The sequence below is a fragment of the Podarcis liolepis genome (assembly GCF_965112155.1).
Source record: "Podarcis liolepis genome assembly, chromosome: 1".
NCBI classification, from domain to species: Eukaryota; Metazoa; Chordata; class Lepidosauria; order Squamata; family Lacertidae; genus Podarcis; species Podarcis liolepis.
Window position 1 is genome coordinate 134,258,738 of NC_139554.1, and position 27,245 is coordinate 134,285,982.

The following is a 27,245-nucleotide window of genomic DNA, read 5'->3' on the forward strand; positions in this document are numbered from 1 at the left end:
GAAAGCCATCAATTTCACAACCTTTTATGGTTTTCTGTTGGCTGCCAATGGCTTCCCCCACACCAGGCATCTTGAAACTGATCTCAACAGGGCTCTTGGCTCAGGGACAAATCTTGGAGTGGGGCATCTAAACATCAAGAACTCTCTTCAGTGCTTCCTCCAAGTGTCCAAATCCCAGCAGAGCTCGGTCACAGTGACTTGTCACTTGCTAGTCTGACTGATGCAACTGAGTTGTTATTTTTCTCTGTAAAATGAGATTTATTATCTCTTTACCCAAGACCCTTGAGCTACTTGGGGAAACACATGTTGATTCTGCAAAAAGTTAATTAAAGTCAGATACAGTAAGCATTTAGTGTTTGTAACAAAGAAAATGAGCAGATTAAAGCTACTTCTATTCCTTAACTCTTTGATCTTCTCTTGTCTGAATTTGTTTTATCAAAGTAGCTACTATATGGTGGTCCTCTATAATCAGTAATCTCATTTACTGAAAAGCTCATTTTGTACTTTTGTATATCTCAATTAGAATGTTTCGCTATTGTCAGGGAACTGACATCGGAGCAGAGGGGAGAGGCTGTGCTTCCCGATTCTGCAGAAGAAGGAACGAGTAAGGGTAGAGAGAGAACGGCATCTGGGGAAGAATGTCCAGGTGACACCAGGAAGAAGGAAGAGGGAGAAAGCATCTCGGAGGATAGGCTCCGAGACTCTGGCACTGAAGGCAGTGAGGAGAGTGGAGGGGCACCACTGGGCACGCCCACTCTGCGCAGAAGGGTTACGCGCAGAGAGGCAAGGCGAAGGTTGTCCGTCAAGGAGCTTTTATGCTGGAGGAAATTTAGGAGACGCCCACTCACAGATTCGTCGAGCGACTGAGCAGCAGCAGCACCCAGGCTGCTCAGTCAGGGAAAGACACAACCAACCCCTAAGCAGTTTGGAACAGCTAGAGGTTTACACACAAGCAACCCCAATTCCCGTGACAGCTATGAAAAGAGCAAATAGTCTTTCACAACGGACATTCCCCATATACCAGGATTCATGTCTGTACCTTCTCGCAACTTCACTTTCCAGCAATGACAACTCGAAACATTTTTCAATCCAGAGCAGATGCTAGCCAGCTTCTTGTCTGCTTTAGATTAGACTCCCACAGTTGACCTGGATTTGAATTCTGGAAAGGGTTCTTGTATTCTCTTGAATACTCGCCACCAGCACCACCTCAAATACAAATTCTGGCCATGACCCAGAAAAGCGGGCAGTTATTTCTTCCTGTTCAAGCCACACACACCATGCCATGTGGAAAACTCCTTTTGGAAAGGATGAAACATTTGAAAGGGACTTGTGCCCTGAGCCAGGCTTGCCCCAGTGCTTGGATGTGCCTAAAAAGAGGTATTTGGGTCTGAATTACTGGCATTATAACCAAAGCTGTTATTAGTTTGGGTTTCACAACAGAAACACACACAATTCTTCAAGGAACTACAGCAGGAATTCACAATGAACAAATGCAAGGCACATAAACAAATTTCATTTTCACAGAATCATAGAATTGGAATGCAGGAATAAGCAGCGGTCCCATGCAGGGATCGAACCTGCAACCTTGGTGTTATCAGCACCACCCTCTAACCAACTGAGCTATCCAGGCTGAACTTAACTTGGTGTTATTTTTGTCCTATATATTGTTAGCCTTTAGACAGGACACATCTTAAGAGGAATGTTTTTGGCATTAGCATTGCCCTGAGATATTAAGATTCTTAGCATTGAGATTGTTTTAGCAGAGAGGATATGGCATCGTTTATACAGATATAGCACATGTGTCAGAAGTGCCGTGCTTTAGTTCCAAATGTTTGTAGTCTGCTTTCGTCATGAACTCGTTAAGCCTCACAATTGGGATTTATTAGGAAAGAGCCAAGCTTTCTTTAGCTGCAGAGATTCAAATACCGAGGTCTAATGAATTGTGCTGAGCTAAGGGGGTAATCCAATTATCCTAGCTACCTAAATGGCTTAGAATTGGCCATGATAGAACAGATAAGGTGAGTGTAACCCTATTATTCCTGCCATGTTCACAGTCGGGGGCAAATTCTGCGCTCTGGAGAGTTGTGCAGTCCTTTTGACCTATGGGAGGATTTAAGTGGAAGCAGAGCACAAGAGCGGGGCTAAGCATGGTTTCAATTAGAGCCAACTCCAGAATAGAATTTCATTCCTACAGGAAATTCCACCGTGTTTAAAATTTTGTTTCTGCTCCAAGGGAAAAATAGAATATCAGACTCAAAGTTCTGAAGTGTTTCAGTGTAGACAACAAAAATTCATCTGATTTTCTGTCATTGCTCACAGGGGGTGTACATTTTGTTTTGTTGCCTGGCAAAATTTTGATGTACTTTAAAATTTAAACAATAGGAGAAACAGCCTTACTTTAGATTGCCTCAACAAATATTTGCCAAACTTACATTTTAACTAACCAACCTTCTCGGGTAATGCTTAAACAACCCTCAGGTAGGTCCTTAAAAATAGGAAATTTTAAATAAATTTGTTAGGGTGGTTACAGCCACCTCCACATGACACTGAATCCCCTGCAGCCTCTTCCTCCCAGTCTACTCTGGGGGGGCCCCTCCAACCCAGCAGATTTCATGGGAAACTGGGGTGCAGGTGGAGGGACAGTCCCCCAAAATGGCCTCCCCCCTTCCACCTGGGCTCTCTGTCCCTGGAGGCTTTTAAGCAGAGCTTGGCTGGCCACCTGTCCTGGATGCTTTAGCTGAGATTCTTGCATTGGCAGGGGTTCAACTACAGGACCCTCAGGGTCCCTTCCAACTCAAAGATTCTAGGATTCTGTGAAGGGACACCCACCAGATACCAACCTTAGCCTTTGCAACAGAAGACCTTTTGCTATATTTGCTGCGACAGACTCACATGGCAGACTCTGGAATTTGACAGTTTTATCCCGCTTATTACGCAGCTCCCTGGCATAGCCCTTGAAGTGGTTTGCAACAACTTGCAAACAATAAACTGCAATGCAATCTAATAATGCAAACAGCCATTACCTGAATCACAACACATTCGTGCAAAAAACATTTAGCAGCCACATCCATCCTTTGAAGGAGTAGCTGGTAATGAAAGCTAAGCAGTGATGATGCCAGCTATCTCTTGTGTAATCACAGCAAACCACAAGAGGCACCTCTCCTCTGGATCTCAATGCACAGGGAAGCAGGTTTAGGTATCTGTTAGTCATTAAGATGCTAGGAGATGCTTACAGGGGTGCCAACTTGATTAAAATGGGGGGGCAGGTAAGCCCCGCTCCACATAATTGATCACAAGACATGGTGCATGTCCCTCTCAACTATTTTACTGGGGGGCAAAGGGACCTTGGCCCCTAGAAGTTGGCTTCTGCACTTCAGAACTGCATGAGGAGCTTCCGACAAAATGTTGCCGCATGGAGTTCTCAGGTGCTTCGGTCCAGCTGACCAGTCATTTGTTTTTCAGATATACTCAGTGTCATTTCTGCTCTCCCTGGTTCCTTACCCCCCCCCCACCCCCCACCCCCCACCCCCCAGCAGTCAAACAGCATTCTGTCCTCAGTTATTTGATGGGTCCCCCCCCCCAAGCTTTCTTTCTGAAAATTTTTAAACTTACGCAAACCTTGGGTTTTCCCCAAACTACCTATACCTGCCACTTGTTTGTGGGTGCGGCCCTTTCGGCTACCTAAGAATGGGCTCTTGGAGCAGGAGTCCACTAGCGTAATGTGTCAGGAAATGACCTATCCAGACAACGCATCATTTGTCTCATCTCTCCTTCGCATCCCTGTGCGTCTCTTCCTCTGTCCTTTCCCAGGATACGCCATTCCTTTTCCTCTCCCAACTGGTTTCCCATTTTCCTTCCTCTCAGCAATTCAGCATTCAGGGAGATGGAGCTGGGTGTGCCAACACCCCTCACAAACCCGCAACGCTCCCTCTTGCACCACGTGAACCTCAGGGGATGCGGCCTCGGTGCGCATGAGGAGGGCTGTGTGAATGACCCTTATATGAACCGGAAAAAGGACCGTGTATTTGGAGGAAAGCTGGGATAGGAATGAAGGATGGGAAGCACTTCTCATAAGCTCATTTGCTTTAATTGAAAACTGAAAAAGAGCTTTTAAAAATTAGTGGCTAAACTTAGGTGAATAGAATATTCTGACACAAGCTGAACTACAGAGGAGTTTCAGCCCCATGACTGTCATTTCCCACAGCAGATGGAGGAGGAACCGGCCCACCCCAAAAGATCCCCACCAGCATGGACCACCCATTCCCTCTGCCTCCCCTCATCTCCTCTCCCAACCCACAAGGGGAGATGTTTCTGGTCTTCATTCAGCTCTGGAAAGGGCTTAGAGAAATTAGAGCCAGCAAATCCTAAACTGGAACCATGGCAGAGAGAACTCATATTTCTGATGCCCTTTAATCTGCCACAAAGTCACTTGTGCTAGACTTTACAAAGTATTTGTTTCTCTGGTTTTCCATCTGAGAGATTGCCAGCTTCACCTGGTTAATTTGTCAAAAGATTTGATCAATGTTGTGCTTGCTTCTAGCTGGACTCAGTTGCTGAAAACTCACTTCATGAAACATTGCCAGGCTGCATATTAAGATCCATTAGAAAATATTTTCAATTAAGGATATGGATTACAGCATTACTTTGACCCTAGCCAATTTTACAATCATCTTTCCCAGTGTGCTTTAATCTGCTATGCAGACCCATATGGTAAAAATTATCCATGAGGGAATTAATAAAAAATGAGGCAATTAATCACAAAAGCATAAGAAGCATAAGAGGCCCTACTGTAAAAGCACTCAGGGGGTCTATTGTCCTATTGTTGTTGTTAAAATTTATATACCGCCCTACAACCCACAACATTATTTTAGTTATAAATAAAAAGAATCAAGAAATACATAGGCAGCAGTAAATGTGCCCTTCAAGCATTTTTAACCAATGCAAATGAATCACTTCACAAAGTGTGGGCAAAGAGGGGAAACGGCCTCTGCCCAGTATACCTGAAGGAGCATCTCCACCCCCATCATTCTGTCCAGACACTGAGGTCCAGCGCCGAGGGCCTTCTGGCGGCTCCCTCATGGCAAGAAGTGAGGTTACAGGGAACCAGGCAGAGGGCCTTCTTGGTGGTGGCTCCCGCCCTGTGGAACGCCCTCCCACCAGATGTCAAAGAGAAAAACAACTAGCAGACTTTTAGAAGGCATCTGAAGGCAGCCCTGTTTAGGGAAGCTTTTAATGTTTAATAGACTATTGTATTTTAATATTCTGTTGAAAGCCGCCCAGAGTGGCTGGGGAAACCCAGCCAGATGGGCGGGGTATAAATAATAAATTATTATTATTATTATTATTACTACTACTACTACTACTACTACTACGCCGGATGCCGAAGAGAGCAGTGAGGCACCTGGGCAAACAGATTTGGTGGAGGAAGGCTCACAGTTGGGCTGCAACCACAATAAGCCACCCCTTCCTCATTTCATTTTAAAAAAGCAAAGCAACAGAAACAGAATGAAAGAGAAGGAGAATTATGTTTCCTCACAAGTTAGACAAGGCATTGGCACATAAGTATGAATTATCAATTACATTGATGACACCAATAATAATAATAATAATAAGCACCTGTAGTAGGTATGAGTTACTCGTGCGTAAACTGGTGCCTCTCTAGGCTAATTTGCCTTGTTAAACCTTTCTGACTGCGCAGCCCCTTCTCATAGTGGCTGCCTCAGTCGCTGGCAGAATCCGTCAGTGGGCGTTTCTTGAACCTCTTCCAACATACAAGTTGTTTGACGCCCAGTCTCCGCCTTCTCTCACTGCGCGGGAGTCTTCTGCGCAGGGAAGGCGTGGGTAGCGGAGGACCTGGGCTCTCCTCACTGATGTCCAGTGAAGAGTCCTGGAGCCCTCTCTCCAATTCCCCCACCAGCCCCCCTCTATCCCTGGTGTTGCGCTGAATTGCTTCCCCCTCTACTGGGCTGTTTCTCCCCCTGCTGCTGGGTCCTTCGCCAGCATCATCAGAGAGCCTCCCCTTCGCCTCTCGCTCGGATGTCAGTTCCCTGACAGCACCCTTCATACAAGTATCCCAGAGCGGCTTACAATATAAAAACACAGAAAGAAATAACGTGGTGTTATTTGCCGTATGCTTGAGCCCCAGGCCAACAGAGGACATTGCCCTCACAGGGGGCAGTTCCCTCTTTTGTCTCCTGTCCCCCCATCTGGAGAAGGAGAGACCTGCATTCAAACTTCATATAAAACTCAAAGTTTGGAAGTTCTTGGGAAAGACAGTTAAACTTGCACAATCTGGACATTCCTCCCTTCCTACTTAACAAATAAAAAACTTTATTGTTCACCTTCCAATGGAACAAGTCCAAGTCCTTGTTATTCCTTCATTCTCCCCTTAAGCCCCCCTTTTAGGTATTATGCATGAAAGTCTGTAGTAATGAAAGATGCAGTTCTTCCACAGCTGGACTTGCGCTACGTAAGCATTGTTTTCATGGTGATCCTGGGAAGAATATGTTAGCACAAAATGGTCGTAATCTGATATAGCAAACTGCAATGTATATTTTCACCAAAAATGCTACTACTCTCCTGCTCTTAAAGCCACCGTCCCAGAATTTTGTTGTTAAATAAAATACTAATGTCCTGATCCACCACATTGCTCCTCTGTAGCAGGGGTGTTAGGGAAAGGAAAGGGGGGTGGGGAGGACTTTGAGAAATGAACTAAAACATATGGAAGCCACAAACCATAGAACAGTTTTCTCCTTTACCACATGTGCCTTGATTGGGGTAACAGATTTGTAGTTTTTGGGAACTTGAGTGTCGAACCCTTGTGTGAAAAGCCTGAAAAAGACTACCTATAAATAATCTGGCGTTGTCGAGTCCAGTAATTTCCACTGCACATTTACGGTGTGAAGAAATTTATATTACTCACTTCATTTATCTTCGCAAAAACCTTTTTCCCATTTAGCTCCCAAAAGGGTAGCAAGTTAAAGTATACAAGTTTATAACTGATCTGGAACTTAAATCACGGCCTCCCAGTCTCGGTACATGGTGTATCAGTTCACACGGACAGTCTGCAAGTGCAAAAAAACAGGAAAAAACAACTAACATTTATCATCTTAAAAAACAAACTCATTTGGGTTTTTCTGGTGATATTACAAGGCTTGTCTTGCTGTTTTTTAACAGATTAAAATTAGCTGTGCTGCTGTTTTTGCTTTTGTTTTATTGCAGTGGCTGGGACTGCAGATCTCCTGATTTCTCCATCTAGGGGCAAAGGTGGCGGAAGCTATTCTGCACTTTCTCTTTAGCTGCTAAGAAAACTGTGGTGGTGGGCTCTATCCTATGCTGTCGTCTTTCCTTTCCCTTAGATTCTTGACCTGAACAAACGCATGTCAGCTGTCGAGCGCATGCTGAACCGTCTTGAGGAGAAGATCCTAGTTCACCCAGATGAGGTAAACTCAGGAAAGAGGACTCCCCCCCCAGAGGTTGTCCATCCTATTATATCATAAAGGGAGTGTTTTGGATATTGTGGCCATCAGAGAAGACTAGCATTCACTTCCTTTTGGGAAAGAATGGGTGAATAGTTCATCTCCTTCTTCCTCCACTTGTCTGGTCCTCACACACCTCAATGTGGTCCATGTCAACCATCCATTGGCAAAATGGAAAAATAAGAAGATCAGAAAACCCATAAAACATTAGTTTCCCATCCTGAGAAAGCACCTTGTTGGAAGCTGATCACCTCGTTCAGAATTCATCATGGAGTACTCTCCTTTCCAAGAACCTGCCCTGACACAACAAATACCAGCACTGACCTAATAATGCATTCTGCTGAAAACACTAACTATGTGAATATTGTTGCAAACAGTGCTATTTTTCTAGAAAAAGAGGTGCTGGAACTCACCGTGAACACCTCCCTTATTCTTTTAGAATGGCAAAGGGCCTGGAACTCAGTTCCAGTGAGTTGTGGCTAGGAAAAAAGCCCTGGGTGTAACAGATTTCCTCACCCACTTAGGCCTGCTGCGTATGGTACACAGACAGGTTGGTTGCTGCCAAACACTAATCTCATGCGCTGGGTGCTCCAAACCTTTAGAACAGGTGAGCAATTAAAGGCATGCATTGGCCATGTCATGTGGAGTGAGAACTGCCTTGGAGATGTTGTGCGTGACAGAGCCAGCACCCAAGAAGGCTGCAGCTGCTGCAAGTTTAACTTTTCTCTGTGCTTTTAATAGGTGTTTGACACTGCTTTTTGTTAGTGATTTTTTTCAACAGCAGCTATGCTGCCCATTTAATGCATAAGTGGAAGACAACTCCTATTTTATGTCTCCACGTTGAAACTACTTAATGGGGAGGTGACATGGTGTGGTGGTTCTTCATTTCCACACCACCGAGTTAAATGTTCAGTGATGGCAAAAAACTGGACTTTCTTTCTTTCTTTCTTTCTTTCTTTCTTTCTTTCTTTCTTTCTTTCTTTTCTGCAAAAGGGAAATGTGTGAGCCCAATGAGCACGCTCAGACTGGCTGTCATTGCATTCACGTAACAAGAGAGCTCACTCTGTGGTGGCTATGCCACATAGTCATGTATTTATGAAGGCCAGAAAAAGACCTTGGTCTCTGCAGATTATAATTTATCAACAAAGGAAAACTTTCTCCCAACGTGGCTCAGGTTGCAAAACTTTCCATAGATAGGAGCTTGTAAATATGGGGGGGGGGGAGAATGCTGTTTGAAATGATGAGTGTGGCTTAGTCCTTGTTTCCAGGCTTTAGAGCTCATCATTTTCACCTTGTGATGCTTACTAAAGAGGCTGCCACTGACTCCGTGGCAGGGTGGGTGAGAACAAAGAAATGTAAGTTCAGAACTTGCCATGGGAAATCAGGTGGGTTGCCATGGGAAATCAGGCATGGGGCTTGGACAGGGGCGAAAGCTCTCCAAGGCAGACTGGCTGGGGGAGGGATGCATGGAGGTGGACAGGTGGACAAGCGAGCAAGCGCCAGCCTGACACCTAGGGGCCCCCTCAGCTGGGCAGCCAAGCTGCTCACTTGCCTGCCTAGATAGCCTCAGCAGGGAAAGCAATAGAACCCCCAGGTTCAGGAACAGTCTACCTCTGAACACTAGGCAGGGCACCATGTTCTTGTTCTGCTCAAGTGGGAAAATCTCTTGGGTTGGTCCTGAGGCACATTAAAGCATGAACTGGATGGCTGAAGTAAACTGAGTATTGCTGGTCTGTCTGTCTGTCTGTCTGTCTGTCTGTCTGTCTGTCTGTTGCTAGCCTCCAGCTCCGGAGTCCCCTACTGATCCTAGCATAGAAGAGAAGGAACTGAGGAAGAAACTAGAAGAGCTGGCAAGAAACATCAGTGACAAAGCTGTTTCTTCTGACGAAGAAGAGGAGGAGAAGGAGGGCAGAATGAAGCAGGAAGGGTCCATACCAGAAATAAGCTCGTCTAGCGATGACCCGCCTACTGATGCCAAGAAGGTATGGTCTTCCTTGTATTTGGCTTTCTTTTCCTTCTGCTTGTTATATTTTATGGAAAGTAGTCTTCATGCATCTAAGCTAACCTGCCTTCTGGTATGATCAGCCTAACTCATCTAACTAGTTGCTATAATGCAAGTCTTGGGGTGGATTCGAACCGCCTCATTGTGCATCTTGCAGGTGATGATTGCAATCTCCGCTGAAATTGTCCATATGATTGAATGGAGATGATGATTCTGCAAGGGGGGTGGTGGATGATATTCATAATCACCATGTGGGCAATAAGGTTTTGCAAATCCACCCTTAAGTCCTACTAACAAATAACACTTAGGGTCACACCAGATGTGGCACTGGGAGATTTATGAACATATCTCATAGTGTTTGGATAGCAGTCATGGGGGTCTATGGCCCTGGGGTATTTGCATTTAATCTTTCCCTCCACTGAATTTCCCCAGTTTTTGTCCCATTGGGGCAAGCCAGGCAGGTACCATGTGGGGCAGAGGCAGCAGCTTTGAGGGAGGGCCCTAGTTTCATGATTAGAACAGAATGAAGGAAGAGGGTTTGTTTAATTTTATTTATGTATTCATTGAATTTATATCCCACCCTTCCTCCTTGGGGTACTCCTCTGATCACTGGATCCTGTACAATGCCCTCTGTAGGAAAAAGACAGATCTAGGGTATGACCCACAGTATGTTTTGGGTGTGTGATGCATTGAGACAACTCCATGGTTGTCCTGGTGGCCATGAAGTCTTGAGTTGGCCCAGACGAGGCATCAGCATGGATGTCCCTCAGAACAAATGCCCTGGGGTTCTCCAACACTGCACTGAAGACTGCCTCTGCCAGCTCAGCCTGGTGGGTGGACAGAACACCAAGATCCCTGTTCTGTCTCTGCTTCCCAACATCCAAATACAAACCCTCATGTCAAGCTCCCAGATGGACTGGTCTCCTGGTGACAATGGTGGGGTTTTTATGGATCACTGCCATGCTCCCCCCTTGCTCCTCCAAAATTGACTGGTGCTGCACTGAATATCCAGGTGGGCAAAGCTGGGTAAGGTCACCCACCCACCCTGAGCTCACCCAGCTAGGTCTCTGTCATGCACACCAGATCAGCCACTTCATCCACGATCAGATCTGTTCTATTGCAGACTGAGCTGGCATTAAGTAACAGTACCACCAGATGGGAGAGCAGACCAACATGGCTACTCCAGTCTCTGTTGGGGGCTGAGCAGGGGCAGCAAGTGTCAAGTGGCTCCACTCTTCTATGGCAATATTGCCTACCCCCCATTCTATACCTCACCGTCCCGAAGACCCTAATAACAGCAGTCCCCTGAACTCCCTCTGACCCAGGCAGATGGTGCTGTTACTGGTTCCCCTCTCTCCCCCAGGACCCCTGCTCAGTCCTGCAACAAGAGAGCTCAAAAATGCATTACCATCCACCAAGCATCCGGCAGATGTATCCATGAATGGGTTCCATGCTCCAGGGGTGTCCATTTTCACTGCCTCAGTTCCATGAGATCTTGCCATTAGCTGCCACCAATCCTCTGGTGGCCGTGGCAGGGGCTGGTGGGGCACCATGGGATTCGGCCACCTGAGGCGGCTGCTTCAGTCTGCTCTCGCCAGGTCACTATCCCTCAAACTTCCTTTCTCACCCAAGAGGCTGGCTTAAGTGCAAAGAAACCATGCTGGTGGTTCCTGGCACTCCGGAATCACATCCATTGTCCTGTGTTGCAGCCCCACTTGGATCCAGGGCCTCCCCAGAACTGCTACTCCACTTTGAAATACCAAGTGGAATCTCTGATCGCTGGCCTCTTGATACCGCATCTAGTTGCACCCTAAAAGCTGGAATCCTAACAATACTTACTGTGAGCGAAGCCCCATTTGAAACCTGCAGGACTGACTTTTGAAGAGTGACTGGCTGTTTAGTATGTTTACAAAATGGTTCATGCAGAGCCTCACTCCATGCATGTTACATATATCGTGTTTCAAGCAAACCGTTAAACTTAATGTCAGCCTGTTATTTTCAGGCATTTGCATGTCGGAGCTCAAGGGTTCTCCAACTTCCCATGACTACATATGAGTAAAACAACTAAGAATCTAATCTTAAACACATCTAATAAATCTATCAAACTCTGTAGGACTTCCTTCTGAGTAAATGTACTCTATAAATTTTCAGCTTTGCCAGATCCATTAGCCTAGGCAGGAATGTTATTCTTCTTAAACTGAAAAGCCTTTGCCAAACAAATGGTTTTTGCCATTGCTAAAACACTGCTCTAAGCCATTACTATCTCCATGCAGTGATTAATGAGGCATTTCCGTCTCTGATTCCAAGAGTCTATGGACCCGTATTGATAGTTTTGGCCAATATGTGTCTGGTTGTAACACATGAAGGACAAGGAAAGATTCAAGTGTAATTTTAAAATGGAGGAGTGCGTGTCTGGCATCTTTGTGAGCACTTTTCCTTTTGAGGGGCTACATTAACACAAAATGCAAAAAGTTGCATTCCTTTGGGTTCCTAATGGCTTCTTTGTCAATCCTGCCCTGTTTGATTGTTTCCGAGTCTCATTCTGCCCCTCTGAATGAACAGTCATAGCACTGATCTTGAGCCAGACTCCCTATATCACTCTGTGAAAGGCGACTTTCATCTTCATCTAAGAGCAGGAGCTTTTCTCTCATGAGATCTTTCATGTTGTTCATCAGCAGCTTGTGGGGTTGGGCTAAAAGATCTTCAAAAATGTAGATACTCGGAAGAGAAAATGGTGAGATGCTAATGAGAGGGGTGATTAGTAGATATTTTAGATAGGGTAGTGCCTCCTACAAACACACAAACATCCAATTCAGAAATTGCTCAGATGAACAGAAGTAATTTTTCTTCGTATCTGAACTTAAATTAAAATTAGTGTTTTGAACATCTGAAATATCCCTCATTATCCCCCCTCCCAGGCACACATTGCTGCATTTCAAAGACACCTGGAGCAGGAGTTGAGCTGACCTGGGCATCCAGTTCCAAAGTCTCTGCCCAGGTCTAGCATTGCCAACAAGCCCAGATCAAATCTGGCCAGAAAAAAGACTCTGGGGAATGGAAATCTGATCCAGATGAATCCCCAGGAGCCATAATTCCAAACCTGCCAGCAGATTCCAATATATTCTGTCATTTGACAGTGACTCTATTCAATATTAATTCAACATAAAAAATCGCAAGGTACAACCAACCTCGAATTTGCACATCTTTAGTTGGAATCATAGAATCCCCTCCAGAAGATGGCGGACGTAGTTCCTAGAGTGCCCCTTCTTAAACATGCCAAGGTGGGTGCAGCATTCATGCTCTGCTTCCTTGGTAGTGTTCAGGATGATGCTGAAGTCTGTACCAGGCAGTTTCGTCTTGCTAGAGGGCCCAGCAGCATCATATTGAGATCTCTGAAGATTCTTGCAGAGAGCTGAGCAGGGTAGCATACAAAATAAATTCTGAAAAATCATCAGCTTGGAAGGCTTTCTTAATTTATTTATACTTCTACTAGTTTACTTACATTGCATGTTTTGTTTCTGTTGCACTTTCACAAATGAAAGTGAAAAGACAACATTTTTGCAATAGTGAATGACAAATGCAAGCAGTGACTTTGCTGGCAGCAATTAACCTGCTCTTTACAATTTCTCAGCCATTGTAATATCAGGTACAGATTTCACTGAGTTTCACATGTATATAGCCATTGTTATACATGACCATTCGTCTCCTACAGAGACCCTGCACACTGCAGTAACAAGCTGGACTTCAAGATCTGGATCAGTGTTTCATTGCATTCATTCCAGACTTCATTACCATCAAAGGCATCTTTTTTTGAATGTGCAGCAGCCACAATCCTGAAATGCGCATGCCATGTGAAGCATTGTCATTCAAAGCTGGGTTTCACTGAGATGGCTCTAAAGACGGATCACTCTAGTCTTTTTATATTCATCCAGACTTACGAAGTGGAAATATTGCAAAGCTGCTTAGGAAACGTTAGTCAAGCAAAGTACATAAAAACAGTTGTACAAATAAGAAATGTGCTCATGAATCACTGTTGACAAACTACAAATGAATACATGCAAACTTCATAGGCAAACGCCACATCGATACACTGTTGAACGCATCAGATCTAAAAAATAAGATTATTTTTTAAATCTGCAAACCAGCAGAAAAACGAAGATAGCATATTTTGGCAAACCCACCGTAATCTATTTGGGGGTTCTCTTGCTTTCCACCTTCATCATTTTTTAATGGACACCAATTAAAAGTCCTAATATTCAGTGTTGCCTACACTAATTTTAATTGCTTTCTGTGCATACATTAGTTGTTCAGCAATTGTATATCAAATTAGCACTTATCATGTAGCGCAGACATGCCTGCTGAGATGCTCTTTCTCTTTTTGCCCTTGGTCCCAACCCTGAGGTTGACCTCAGAAATGGGGGCAGGTCCATGTAGTTTGTGCCCACTAATTGCCATGTACAAGCATCAGCAGGGTTGTTCCTTGGGAAATCTCATCTCCCAACTTGGCCTTTTTTCAACCATCCCATTTAGAGATGATGCAGACCTAGGATTGCCATATTTCAGAAAGTGAAAATCCGGACACCAAACTCATTGAGCTTTTTTTTGAATATCTCAATGAAGAAGACGTTTTTGAGCTATTTTAAAGAAAACTCACCTAAATCTACACTTCCTGGACATATCAGCTATTTCTGCCTGGACACTGCCAAATCCTGGCTATGTCCAGGAAGTTCTGGATGTATGGCAGCCCTGTGCAGACCTAAATTAGGGAGGCTTTGGGCCAATGTAATCATGCACAATTGAGGTTGCACATCCTTTGTACAGGGCCATGTGATAATGCACATACAATCCTGACAACATTTACATCCCCATCATCCAAACCACATGAAGAGATGTGTCTAAATTAAAACATTAGCATCTACTCAATTCAGCCAGCAAATTGCTCATTTGTGGACAGAATCCTTCTCAGAATCCTTCTCAGAGTCTGAACACCAGCCAGCTGAATGAAGAGCACTTGTGAATAGAGCAGCCACGAACTGTGTTAGGGATCCCAGCAATATCCGAGAGCAGAAGCTGCATGTACAGTCCTTGTAGTACCGTAAATGGCACAGGTTTCTAAGACACCTGTGGAGCAACAGGTATCTCAAACAGAAAACAGAGGCAAAAGGAATCAACCCCTGATTCAAGTTTCATCTTCATATCACATCTCCCTAAACCTGAAACTGAGGTTATAAACTTCTGTTTCCCTTTGTGCCAGGCAATTAAGAGTGCCTCTGAGATGGGATTTTCCATTTCATTTATAAAAGTGAACACTCCTCTTCAAATACTTATGAGCAGGGTTGAGGCAAGCAAACTCCTGCTTACCTGGATCCCCCAGGGCCCCGTCACTTATCTGGGCAGCGAGTGGGTACTCCCACTGGGCTCATTTTCCCCGCTGGGCTTGGGACTAGGACTGCCAGTCCCAGAATCCTCTGCACAGAGTCAAGTTTTCTGTTAATGGATACTTGGACTGGTAACCCCAACCCCATTCCTGTCAGGAAATGATGCTCTGCCTGGGGAGCAACTCCCTGTTCCCTGACCCAAGGTAAGTTTTGGGAGTAACATTATTGACAGTCTGCCTCCCAAGGGTGAAGATAATAAGAGCCTGGCCGGTCCGGCATTCCGTTTCCCACAGTGGCCTCCATGCTAAAGGATGGGGGAAATGTAGACGAAGGGTTTGCTTTCAGAGCCCCATCATTACCACTGCACACAGGGTGCCTGCAGGCCTTCACCCCCATCACTCAGCCCTGAACCCTCTGCAGCCCCACTGCAAGGAGGGCAAATGCCAACACCTGCCGTGCTAGGCAATGTACGGGTGCATCTGCACGGCCAGCCCAGCTTTCTCTTTGGCAACCCCCCTCTCTGTGAGAGAGTCACCCCTTCATAATGGTTGCAGTCTTCTCTTGGGAGCACTCCAGGACAAGCAGAAAGCTTATGGATACATTTGGACTATGTTCTGTGTGTGGCTGAACTGTGTGATGTGTCAATTTCAAAAGTACACAATTAAGGAGACATGTCCAATGTACGGTATCTATATTGTTTTGCTACCCTGACAGTGAAAATTGCATTATGCACAATGACAAGGATCCCTGGGCAGTAGTAACGCGTCATCCAGCTTCATCCTTAAGCACTGCCATATATGATGCATCTGACTGTACTTGATGAGCTCTGTGATATAGTCATTTTGCTGAACTGATACGCTTGGTGGCTGCATTGTTTATAATCTGCCGGATTAAAAAGTGGCAACTCTACTTTCTGGTGTTCCTCTTGGTGTCTGCCCAAGTTGGTGAGGTTGGGGAGGAAAGGGGCTTGAAAGGAAAGGGACTGATAAAATAGGCTTCACTTGGGGAGGCACTGTCCGCCATGAGCCATGCGGCTGGGCAAGAGCCCCGCTCCCTGGGCATGTCTGCCCCTCCAGGTGCCTTCCCTGCCGGAAGAGCTGTCTCTCAGTGGCAGAGCAAAAGCTTTGCAGGCAGAAGGTCCCGGGTTCCATCTTCGGTATCTCCAAGTCAGGCAAAATCACGTTTTACTGCCTGATGCAAAACGGAAATGTGTTGCCCCTCGCCCCATCATTCCCATGCCCCGTTGCTGAAGTCAGCAAGGACAGAGGTATTCTGGCACAAGGCTTTCTGACATCGGGACAAGTGGGTGGGGTGCTGCCTCCTTCACTTCCACTGCCTGCTCCAGCTCAGCTAAGACTGGGAAGAGCCCTGCTGCAGCTGGTCGGTGCAGTCAGTGTTGAGGTGGATAGAGCAATGGGCTGACACAGGGCAGGTCCCTGTGTTCCTTTCTTCTGAGAGAGCAGCACCCCGTGACAGCTCTGCCATCCACCTTTGGGGAATAGTAGGGGCAGCCCATTCTATTTCGCCACCTGAGGTGACATGAGAAGGTGCCACTATTGCTGCTTCATTTCCTGGGGTCACACAGCCGGCAGTGGCTGTTCCCCGAAGCTGCCACCATGCAATGCTGGTAGCAGCAGGAGCGGGGGGGGGGGGACACGTGTGGAGTGGCTCCCCCAAGGGATTCCACCGCCCAAGGTGGCTGCTTCCATCTGCCTCATGGGCCAGCCGGCCCTGGAAACATGAGCCTTATTAGATAGGCAGAGTCTCATGGCCTAATGACCTGTGGAACTCAAGATGGCTACAGAAACATTGTTTAATGAAAGAGACCACTTTTTACCTGGGGGTGGGGTGGGGACAGCACAGTGGAGACCTCCAATGAGTAAGTAATCCTTCACAATGCTGCTTGAAATTCAGAAGTGACATTCTGAACATGAATATGATGGTGGCTTCAGTACTGAATTCAAGGCAGCAGAGATGACTACCTTGCCCTGGGCTTCCTAAATCTGAAATCATCTTAATTTGAATATTTTTTGACTGGGGGTGGGGTGCTCATATTCCTCAGTTCTAAAATCAGTTCAGCATGAAGCTTGCAATGCAATCACTGAAATGTTCATTTAATATGCAGATGGTGATGATGGCGCATGTAGAAAGTCAAGATTTGAACGCTGTGGCGACATGCTGAATATGTATTTCAAATGTGTGAATTCACATGGTATAAATCCTGTTTCCCCACCCCTCTGCAGTCCTCCATCTCCATAATGATCTGGTTTCCTCTCAGCCCACCTGGCATTGTCTTGAGCAGAAAAGAGAAGTTGCCCCTCATAAAAATTCTTCCCATTGGGCACAGATGCTCCCCAGCATGAAGAGGTTCTCGTGTCTCTAATGGGAGCTCTTCACTTGCATACTGAGGTGCTGCCTTTGTCGCAGCTGCCTTGAGTGAAGCATTATCCCAATCAAAGCATTACGTGGACAGTTCCTCTTGCAGCTAAGAGCCCTGCGGAGACAATGAGGACCCTTTAATTAAAGATCGACATACTGTACGTTCCCTCTCCTTGCCTGTCTGCTCTTGCCTCTCATTCCCCCATTCACACTGCACAGCACAGGGGTTAAAATGCCTCTCTTTGGCTGAGCATAGAGGTTGCAGAGGTCACTGGCTAAGGCTTTGTGTGGCATCACAGCCCAAGCGCTTAAGAGCCATTAACGCCCAAGAAAGAGCCCTGCATGATTCATTGGAGGGATAAAGGCATTAGGAAGAGGGCTCTGTTCTTGGATCTTGAGAAAGAGGTAGGAGGAGTTGCCTCTAACCTATCAAGGACTTGAAAGAAACCTGTGAGTCGGATGTGTGTCTTAGGCGGATAAATGAAATAAGGCTGTTTAGTCTGTGCACAAATAATGGACAACAGTTTTGTCTTTCACCTTATAAATATGTAAATGGGGATTATAAACTAGGAAAGGATCACATGAAGGTGCCAGGAGTTATAGCCATACCAGTTTGCTGGCTACTAATATCTGCTGAAACTGGTGGCAATATGAAACTGGTGGGGAATTCTTATCCATAGAGTAATGCAAGCAGAAAAGGTGGCTGTCTAGTGTAGTGCCATATTTTGCACCCCAAATTTCAATCTCACCTCAGCCAGGAATTTTCTGTGTGACGAGCACCAGACCTACTATTGAGCAGAGTGAAGGGGCCTCTTGTGTGGCAGATACTGAGGGGAGAGGAGCGTTCAGAGTTCCCCCAGCCATTCTTCCTGCCGGGCCCCCCTCTATGCTAGCCTCCAGGTGCAGTGGAAGATGCCTGGCCCATCACCAGTCCCGGAATAAGATTCAGCTCCCAGCCTGGTCAACTTCTGTGGCCCTGCATAGGCGAGTGAGGCAGCTGCTGTTAATCAGAAGGCTGATGTTCTGAGTCCATGCAGAACATTGCAGGGAGTTGGACTGGATGACCCTACAATTCTATGGTTCTCTAAGTGATTTACAGAAATGTAATCAGGATGATGCTGATGAGTGCAAAATGTAAAGTTGCACATGCTCACAAGCCATGCCACCTGGGCTGCCCTGGGTCCTCTAGGAGCAAAATGGCTTGGGCTGACCCTTTGGCTTCCCTAAGAGACTCTACATGCAGAAGAGTGCTGGAAACAACTTCTGATGGGTTGCTTCAGTGTCCTTGCGAAGGGAGAGCCCTGCTAAATCCACCCGAAACCACACAGAGCCTGTCAGTCACAAAGATATGCCACCTCACTCTCCCCGACCTTCACCCTGCACGGTGACATTTTCCTTCCATAGGGGGCTTGCAATGAATGTCTAAGTTGGCCTGGCGGGGAGATAAAAAGAGCTTTCAAAGCTCATCGTGTTCTGGAGCTTCAGAGGTAGCCTGAAGGGTCACGTCAGATAAGGCTGCTTTCATAGAATCATTGAATCTTAGAGTTGGAAGAGATCTCAGCCAAAGCATCCCTGACCATCTAACCTCTGCTTAAAAGCCTCTAAGGAAGGAGGGTCCACAAGCTCCCACTGTCTGCTGTTGAACGGCTCTTCCTGCATTACTTTGATGAAGGTCCAAATACTTCCAAAGCAGCCTGCTTTGGGCTCGGAGGCTGGGCTTCTTCTGAAGCCTCTGGTGCCTGTAGCATTTGTGTTCGTTCACACATAGGAAAGCTGAGTATAAGTAGAGGCAAGTGAAGCCACTTGCTCAGCAGGCAGCAGGTCCCCAGGGAACTCCTTGTGCAGCCCAGCTCCCCACACTCTCCCTTCTGCACTTTCCAGCAGCTCCATCAAGAAACTCAGCAATCTTTCACTTTCTTTTTGTCTCTGCCCTTTCAAAGTCCCAGGCTGCTGTTTTTCACATACACAACCTGCAGAGTCATCTGCTCAGACCCCACTCCTGCAAATGAATTTCCCAGTCAGAGATCTTCTAGGATCGCTAATAAACACTAAGAAGTTTTGCCAGCTCCCTGACTGCTCACTCACCATGATCAAGCCAGCCAAGTCTTGCAAAAAGCAAACGGCTACATTTAGGGCTGTAGTGCACATTATGTGAAAATGGGTGCTTGGCTACTGGATTTTTTTTTCTTTCAAAACAACAGCTTTGGGGAGATGGGTTTGACACACACACACCATGGTCACACCAAAAATCACCAGTCTTGTAGCTACAATTTAACCAATGTCGTCTTCCTTGTCAAAGCTTAAGGGCAGGGGGTCATTGGGACCAAGCTGCAGAGAACAGTATTAAATGCCTCCCTCCCAGCTGTTGTGTTAAAAAGAAAACACACATACAATCCTCCCCACCACAAACACACAAATCCTACTGAGTTAAAAGCAACCAGGCCAAAGTGTTGCTGCTGCTTTGGCGATCCCTCACAGCCGAGTAAGATTGTCTTCCATGAACACGGTCTTAACAGTGAGTCCGTAAGTGACTGTGGAGGCCAGTTCTGGATCCACGTGTCCTTCCACAAGGGGGACATAGGTTTCCGTGTGGGAGTTGATCACGGTGAGGGTTTGCCAAGTGTGCCTTCCTCTCTTTCGTCTTGAGTTTGAGCATCTTCAAAGTCCATGACTGTTCTCCAATTGGAGCGCTCGCAGGCCAGTGTTTCCCAGTTTAATTGTGTTTTATGACCGCTAGGTGGATACCCCGCTGGGTGTGGTAATCCAGTCATGGAAAAAGGGAGGCGGACTATGTTTAGGGCACCTTTTCGGGGTGAGCAGAGTGGATCCTAAAAAGGGCTGCTCAGTCATGGATACAGCTGCCAAACTGCTCAACTACCTTGCTCCTTGAGTCAGAGCGACTGAATCTGTATCCACCACCCATGTGCTGGTTCATGGCTATGGGCTTCCAGATTTCACAGTCCTGCCCCCATTACCATTTGCCTATTACCATGGGACTTTTTTGGGTTTGGGATTGGGATGGGTTTTTAGAAGACGCCTGTGCGTTAATTTGTTTTGTGTGTGTAGATCAGTGCACACTGACCAACGCACAGTCTTTGCAGTAAGGCTCTATTCCGATGGCCTGAGTAAATCACAACAACCAGTAGTTTCTTATCTGCTGCAGCCTTCTTCCGCCTTCATAGCCATTGTAACATACTGCTTGTTATCATCTGCCTGCTCTGCCATTGAGGACTTCTTGGATCATTCTTTGTCTAGCTCCTCCCTTACTGACCTTACTGCCTTGGGTGACCCTGCTGGGAGTATGAGATTCCCGATGGCTTCACTCACAAGGGTTATAGGAACGTGCAAGCCCACTCACCACGACAAGGTGATGATCCAGCGAGTGAGAGGCCAAAGTGCACCTGTTTGCTGGCCCATAAGGTATTGGAAACCATGTACAGTCATACCTTGGCTCCCGCACGCCACAAACCTGGAAGTGGGTGTTCCAGTTTGCGAACGTTTTTCAGAATCCGAACGTTCAACATGGCTTCTGATAGAGTGCAGGAAACTCCTGCAGCCAATTGGAAGCCATGTCTTGGTTTTTGAACCATTTTGGGAGTCAAATGGACTCCTGAAACAGATTAAATTCAAGAACCAAGGTACGACTATATATGAAACTATCTTCCATGGGATCTTTGTGAGAAGCAGAAACAAAGGATCTTCATGTCATTAGCAGGGCTCACTGGTCAGGCACAGCTAATCCAGGGATTTGGTGGGTTGTAAAGTACACCTTTGACTGTGCCATTCATTCATTTTTATTATGATCAATAGACCAGAACCAGCAATAAATTTGAGCTGCAAGCAGTAAGGATATTGACTTGAAACTGAGGGGGAAAGAAAGAAATACAACTTAAATCTTAAGCAGTAAGTAGATAGCAACAAATAAATCCCATGGAATAAATAAATAGATACGGTAGATAAAAAGCTATAAGGACATGTAAATAGAATATTATGGGGTGTAATAAAATACAGCATTTAAAATAGTTGGCATGAAGGCACACACACACACACACACACACACACCCAGTCACACTGCCATCTCGCTAAGAAGAAAACCTTCAAACTATCCACTGTTTTATCACCCTCTCTGCCAAGGCTAAAGACTTTGCAGCTACCAAAAAGAGAAAAAAACCTTATATAGTAAATTGTTGGTCTTCCAGGTAAGGGACCCATCAGGTGTCTGAAATGCCAGAGCAGAAGTTGCAAAGCAAACAGGGGCCTATGTGGCACAGTTGCCACCTTCTGTGGCTGCCCCGGCACCGGCTGCCCCTCTGCTTGGAGGCTCAGTGTCACTGCCATGGCCCAGAGCCACTGATAAACCTCCCTATTATTCAGTTCCCTTCTCCAGTTCTCTGAGCTAGTGACCGTGTCTTGTAACCATGAATTTCATGGATTGACACTGCCTTACGTGAAATGACTCTTTATTTTGTCTCGCCGGAATTTGCTCCTAATCAAATTAATTAGACGATCCTAACGCTGTGGGTTAAACCACAGAGCCTAGGACTTGCTGATCAGAAGGTTGGCGGTTTGAATCCCCGTGACAGGGTGAGCTCCGGTTGCTTAGTCCCTGCTCCTGCCAACCTAGCAGTTCGAAAGCACGTCAAAGTGCAAGTAGATAACTAGGTACCACTCCGGCGGGAAGATAAACGGCGTTTCCGTGCGCTGCTCTGGTTCACCAGAAGCAGCTTAGTCATGCTGGCCACATGACCCAGAAGCTGTGCGCTCGCTCCCTCAGCCAATAAAGTGAGATGAGCACCACAACCCCAGAGTCGTTTGCGACTGGACTTAACGGTCAGGGGTCCCTTTACCTTTACCTTTTTAAGTTCCAGTATGAGAGGAAGAAAATAATTTGTCCGTCCACTTTTTCCACATTCTGCCTACTTTGATAAACCTCTATCCTCTCCCTCCCCATGTCATCTTCTTTTTCTAACCCCAAAGCCCCAAATTCTTAAGCCTTTTGTCACAAGGAAGATACGTTGACCCCTTGATCATTTGGGCTTCTCTGTTTCCAGCTCCGTTATAGCCTTGCCTAGATAGGGCTTACGGGAGTGTAGACATTAGTCCAAATGTGGGAGATAATATTTTAAAAATCTGTATTTGGAAGGTGACTTAATATTGTTGGCTCCAGGTGTTTGTTTCTGCGGGGAAAGCATCTGGGCTAGAGAAGAGGCCAAGAGACCGAGGCCATGGTGCCTATCACAGCACAACCACCGACTCGGAGCTCTCTGAACTTGAAGACAAAGTGGCCTTTGCAGTGGCGCAAGTGCAGCACACAGAGAGCGAGGTAATCCTTGGCTTTGGGAAGTCAAAAACAAAAGCAGAAAATTAATCATTATTATTTGTAAATATAGATCACCCTCCTTCCTGAAGGAGCTCAGAGTTGCGTACAACATTAAAAAAAACTGATAAAACATCCGCAATTCAGTGAGAAGTTACAATATATGAAGCAATAGACCCCAAAATGTTGGCAGTCAGCCTACTTTTGTTGTAGTGGGTCTCCAAGCGGTGATATGTTCCTAGCCCAAATCAGACTTAACTAGTCCCTTTGACACTTGAAACCCCCTTACGGGATGATTCATGAGGATACAGGGGTGGTGGAAAAGTAATAATTGGTTCTAATAAAAATGTAGTCTCTTCCTGTCATGTCTTACCACTGCCAGCACATGTTACTGATGTGAAATCAGAGTGAAACCCATAAAACGCATTGATTGAAGCATACTTTTGAGAATGTCTGGTGTTTTATGTCCTGCTTACCTGGACCATAATTACCTTCATTGGGAAATGACATGGGCTCTTTGCTCTCAAGGTATCCGATATAGAATCTCGAATAGCTGCTCTCAGTGCTGCTGGCCTGACTGTTAAACCAGTGGAAAAGTCTAAGAAGAAATCAAGCACCCAGGTGAGTAAACTAGAGTTTTGCAAAGAATGGGAATACTTATTCATGAACTCTGGAAGGAGACCTTTTGGTAAATGTAGCTCAGTTTAAAACAGGTTGGAGGCCATTAGTATTGCAGTAATAAATAAAATTCAGCTGCAATAATGGAATGGTACACTAGCATTTCCCCACGGCTAAATGTGGAAGTGGTCAGGGACTGAGCTTTCCATAATTGGGTTTCAGTGAAGAAGACACTTTGCCTGTGGACAACACTTCGTTGCTTTCTAGGGTTGTGATTCTAAGCATACTTCCTGGCAGTAGGTCCGATTGCACTTGGTGGGGTTTCAGAGTAGGCACGTTCAGTATTATGCTTCACACCTGAGTACTTAATCATTTCATTTATATGGCTCTTTATAGGGCAACATAAGCAAAAAATGGATCCCTGCCCTGAGAAGTTCACACTTCAGCTTTCGAGAGGTTTGGGAAGGAAGGCAAGAGCAGAGTAGGAGAAGCATATGCCATTACGTGGACTTAGGCTTTGTTTCCGTTGGGGATAAGGACCAAGGAGTTAAGTCAAGGATATCTTAGTTAAGATGCATTTTGCATTGGTGCTTGAAGGCAGAAAGGCAACGTCTGAGAGATGTTCTGGGAGGAAGCTATAGGCATAAGAGGCAGCAAAAGAGAATGGGTGGAGAAAGCAGGTTTGTGGACAAAAGTAAAAGCAATTGCTATGAAGTAAACATTAACAAATATTAACAACAATACTAATAATACTAATACGTACTACTGTTTGGTGGTTACAGCTCTTATCCACAGTACTGTGAATATTATGTAGGAATCAGGATTTGCCTAAGTTTAATCACCGAAGGACGTAGTCCAGCCTCCTGTTCTCACAGTGACCAGCCAGATATCCATGGGAAGCTTGCAAGACGGACACCAGCCCCTCTCCCTGCTTGCAAGCCCTGAATTCAAGTGCAGGCTGCCTCTGACACTGGAGACAGAGCAGAGCCACCATGGCCAGTAGCCCCTTGGTTACAAGAGTAGCCCCAGACTCTCCTTGCAAGTGCCACACACCAGGGCATACTCTTGGAACAGTCTCACTCACTCCTGCGACATTATATTGTTGTTGTATGGTCGTCTAGTCATGTCTGAGTCTTGATGACTCCATGGACCATAGCACGCCAGGCACTCCTGTCTTCCACTGCCTCCCGCAGTTTGGTCAAACTCATGTTGCTAGCTTCAAGAACACTGTCCCACCATCTCGTCCTCTGTCGTCCCCTTCTCCTTGTGCCCTCCATCTTTCCCAACATCAGGGTCTTTTCCAGGGAGTCTTCTCTTCTCATGAGGTGGCCAAAGTATTGGAGCCTCAGCTTCAGGATCTGTCCTTCCAGTGAGCACTCAGGGCTGATTTCCTTCAGAATGGAGAGATTTGATCTTCTTGCAGTCCATGGGACTCTCAAGAGTCTCCTCCAGCACCATAATTCAAAAGCAACATTATATAGATGTCTCATTTTAGTTTGGCTTTGCACATAGCAGGTTCAGGTGCACAAGCCAGAAGCCAGGTACTCTCTGAACACCAGCCAGGGGGTGGGGCTGAGGGAGTAGAAAAGGGAGGGGTGAGCCATCTTGACGTAACCTGCCAGTTTCTAGTTGAGGTGTGCTTGCTGGTCTGTTTTCTGCTCTACAGCAAAGCAGAGCAATATGTTTCATTTCTTCCATCCCCAAGGTGTTTATCCTTCAGCCTCCCAGGAGCTCTTATAGTTCTCTAGAAGGTCAGAGTCCAGAGACTCCTGTCGCAGCATCAGCCGGTGACTTCAAAGTGAGTGCACGTGCCTTGCGGAGAGGCAAGCAAGACCAGAATCCGTTAGCAATTTTCTGGCCAAGAGATAAAACTGTGTTAGGGGCCCCCATGGGGATTAAACAATGCAAACTGAATAAAGCTGAAAAAGAGACAAAACGGGATTATGCTCGGAACGGAACATTGGCATGTGGCTTTGAACCTCTCTCTGTTTGTGTTTTTGTAGGGTGGTTCAAGGGCTTCCCTGGCTCTCTTAAAAACAACAGCAACAATGTCTAGCTGCTTGCTGTTGGTCACTGAAATCCTTTGACTATGTAGTCCTGGAACCAGCCATGCCTTTCAGCCTGCCACCCATTCCTGGGTTTGTGTGTGGCGAAAAAGATGGCTGCCCCCAGTAGAGTGTCCCTTACAATGGCCTTGTAAGGAGGGAAAGGTGGCTGTGACCCAAGCAGCCAGAATTTTTTTTAAAGTAAAAAGGAGCCAGGACAGTCCTCAGATCATAAGCGCTTTCAAATTTTTGAATTTTTTAAAAAAGGGTGTAGATTTAATTTTTTAAATATTTTTTAGAATTTATTTTTTTAAAAAACACATCTTGCCTAAAATATCACAATGGATGTTTGCTGGAATGGATATGCAAGGGGCTATATTAAGAGCATCCCATCCGTCCCCAACATCCTTTACATAAATATTAAACAGGATAAAAATACGGAACCAAGATAATAGTATAACTACACAATATGTAGGACTGCCGAATGCCTTAAAAGGGGGCAGGACTGGACCCTTTCTCCTTGGAGTGCCTTATATATAAGGGTGGGTGTGCTTATGCATGGGGCGGGGGTATTTGTGTATACCCCCCCCATGAAAGAAGAGCTGGACATTCCTACCACTCCAACTGTACCCCAGGAACCTCAAAGCAGAAACCGGCCCTTTCCTTAACTATGGAATGTGAGTCCCAAGGTCTTAGCAGTACTTCTGTTGGTCTCTTGACACCCAACATTATAAAACTACAAACAGAACTAGGCTGAACGTAGTTGGGACCCACCATCCCATAGAGGTGAGGGGGTGGGGAGGGGAGAAGAATAGGTTGCTTAACATTACTAACGTCTCTAACTGTGCTTACACACCATAATATAAATGTTAGGTGGGATGGGCAAGGCAGTCCATCAGGTGTGAATGAAGTTTCAGAAAAGCTGTGCTTAAGCTGAGGTAGAAGAGCCGCGACGAATGCTGATCCACACCTTGGCTTGTTTGCACTCTAATTAAGTTTGTACTCCTTATAGGTAATGTCTATGCCGCATGTGTTGAGGAGAAAATTCAACACTTCACTTGAAACTGCAAGTAAGACTTGTGCTTATTTATGTACGAAGTAGAGGGAAATGCTTGGTGGTTTGGAGAGGGAGAGTTTTTGCAGTAAGCCTGGAAATCCGCTGCTTAGGAACGGCTGTCCAAAGTATAGCTAGAGTTCAGTTATTGTCTGTTGGGGGTCTCTGAAGTTGTGGACCCTGATCTGTCCGCATACAAAGAAATGTTTGGAGCACCTAAGAAAACCACAAAACCTCTCTCTGAAAGTTAGTCTTTTTACAGGATTGTCTGATAATATAAAACACAAGACAGCTTTAAAAGTATTATAACTTTCAAAAATTAATCAATTTCCTTGAGAAATTTTGAATTGCTCACAATGAACTAAGGAAAAAAAAGAAAAACATAAAATTGACAGATTTACAAAATCCTTGGCCTGACTTCAAACATTCTACCTTTCAGATTTCATTCTAAAATGGGCTTATACTGACTTGTAGCCAAGTAAAATTTAAAGTCTTGAGTAGGCTAGGAATGAAACGTTGATACGTCTATCCATGCCATGAGCCATTTCTTCTCCAGGTTTTCTGTGACTCCCCCCCCCATTTTTTTTGGCAACAGTGACTTCTTAAAAATTCTAACCAAGTTCAGACCACTGTGTTCAGCTGCCCCCCTGCCCCCCTGGCTGCCCCATGTTTTTTCCATAATGGTAAAATGCTGCAAATTTTCCAAAAGTAATTTCCTGTGGCAGTTGCTGGGTAAGTTGCCTCTTGCTTCCTTATTCTCAGCTCATCTCAGTCACAGCACTGAATTGGGCAGAGATGTTTTGTCTGTGGTTTTCATAGGCCAGTGTGTTGAACACTTGAAACACACTGTACATGTGTTTAGTATTATTAAATGCTAATGATAAACCCCTTTTGTAGAAAGGCTGGTGGGGAATGGGAAAAAGCAGTCATGCTCCCACAGAGTCCCAAATCCTTACCATTAAACTTGAATGGTG

At 45.7% G+C, this 27,245-nt stretch overlaps 1 protein-coding gene across 4 annotated transcripts in view; it reads left to right on the forward strand.

Moving 5' to 3' along the window:
- MLPH (melanophilin) overlaps positions 1-27,245 on the forward strand; it is a 75,799-nt gene that overhangs the window by 40,345 nt on the left and 8,209 nt on the right. For 2 of the 4 annotated variants that reach the window (XM_083473352.1, XM_083473350.1), the window contains exons 10-15: positions 7,359-7,442; positions 9,257-9,460; positions 22,405-22,560; positions 23,083-23,175; positions 24,878-24,970; positions 26,230-26,287. In XM_083473352.1, coding sequence (XP_083329478.1) covers positions 7,359-7,442; positions 9,257-9,460; positions 22,405-22,560; positions 23,083-23,175; positions 24,878-24,970; positions 26,230-26,287 — 688 coding nt within the window. The remainder of the gene's footprint in view (positions 1-7,358; positions 7,443-9,256; positions 9,461-22,404; positions 22,561-23,082; positions 23,176-24,877; positions 24,971-26,229; positions 26,288-27,245) is intronic. The other 2 variants (XM_083473353.1, XM_083473351.1) reach the window with 1 other exon arrangement.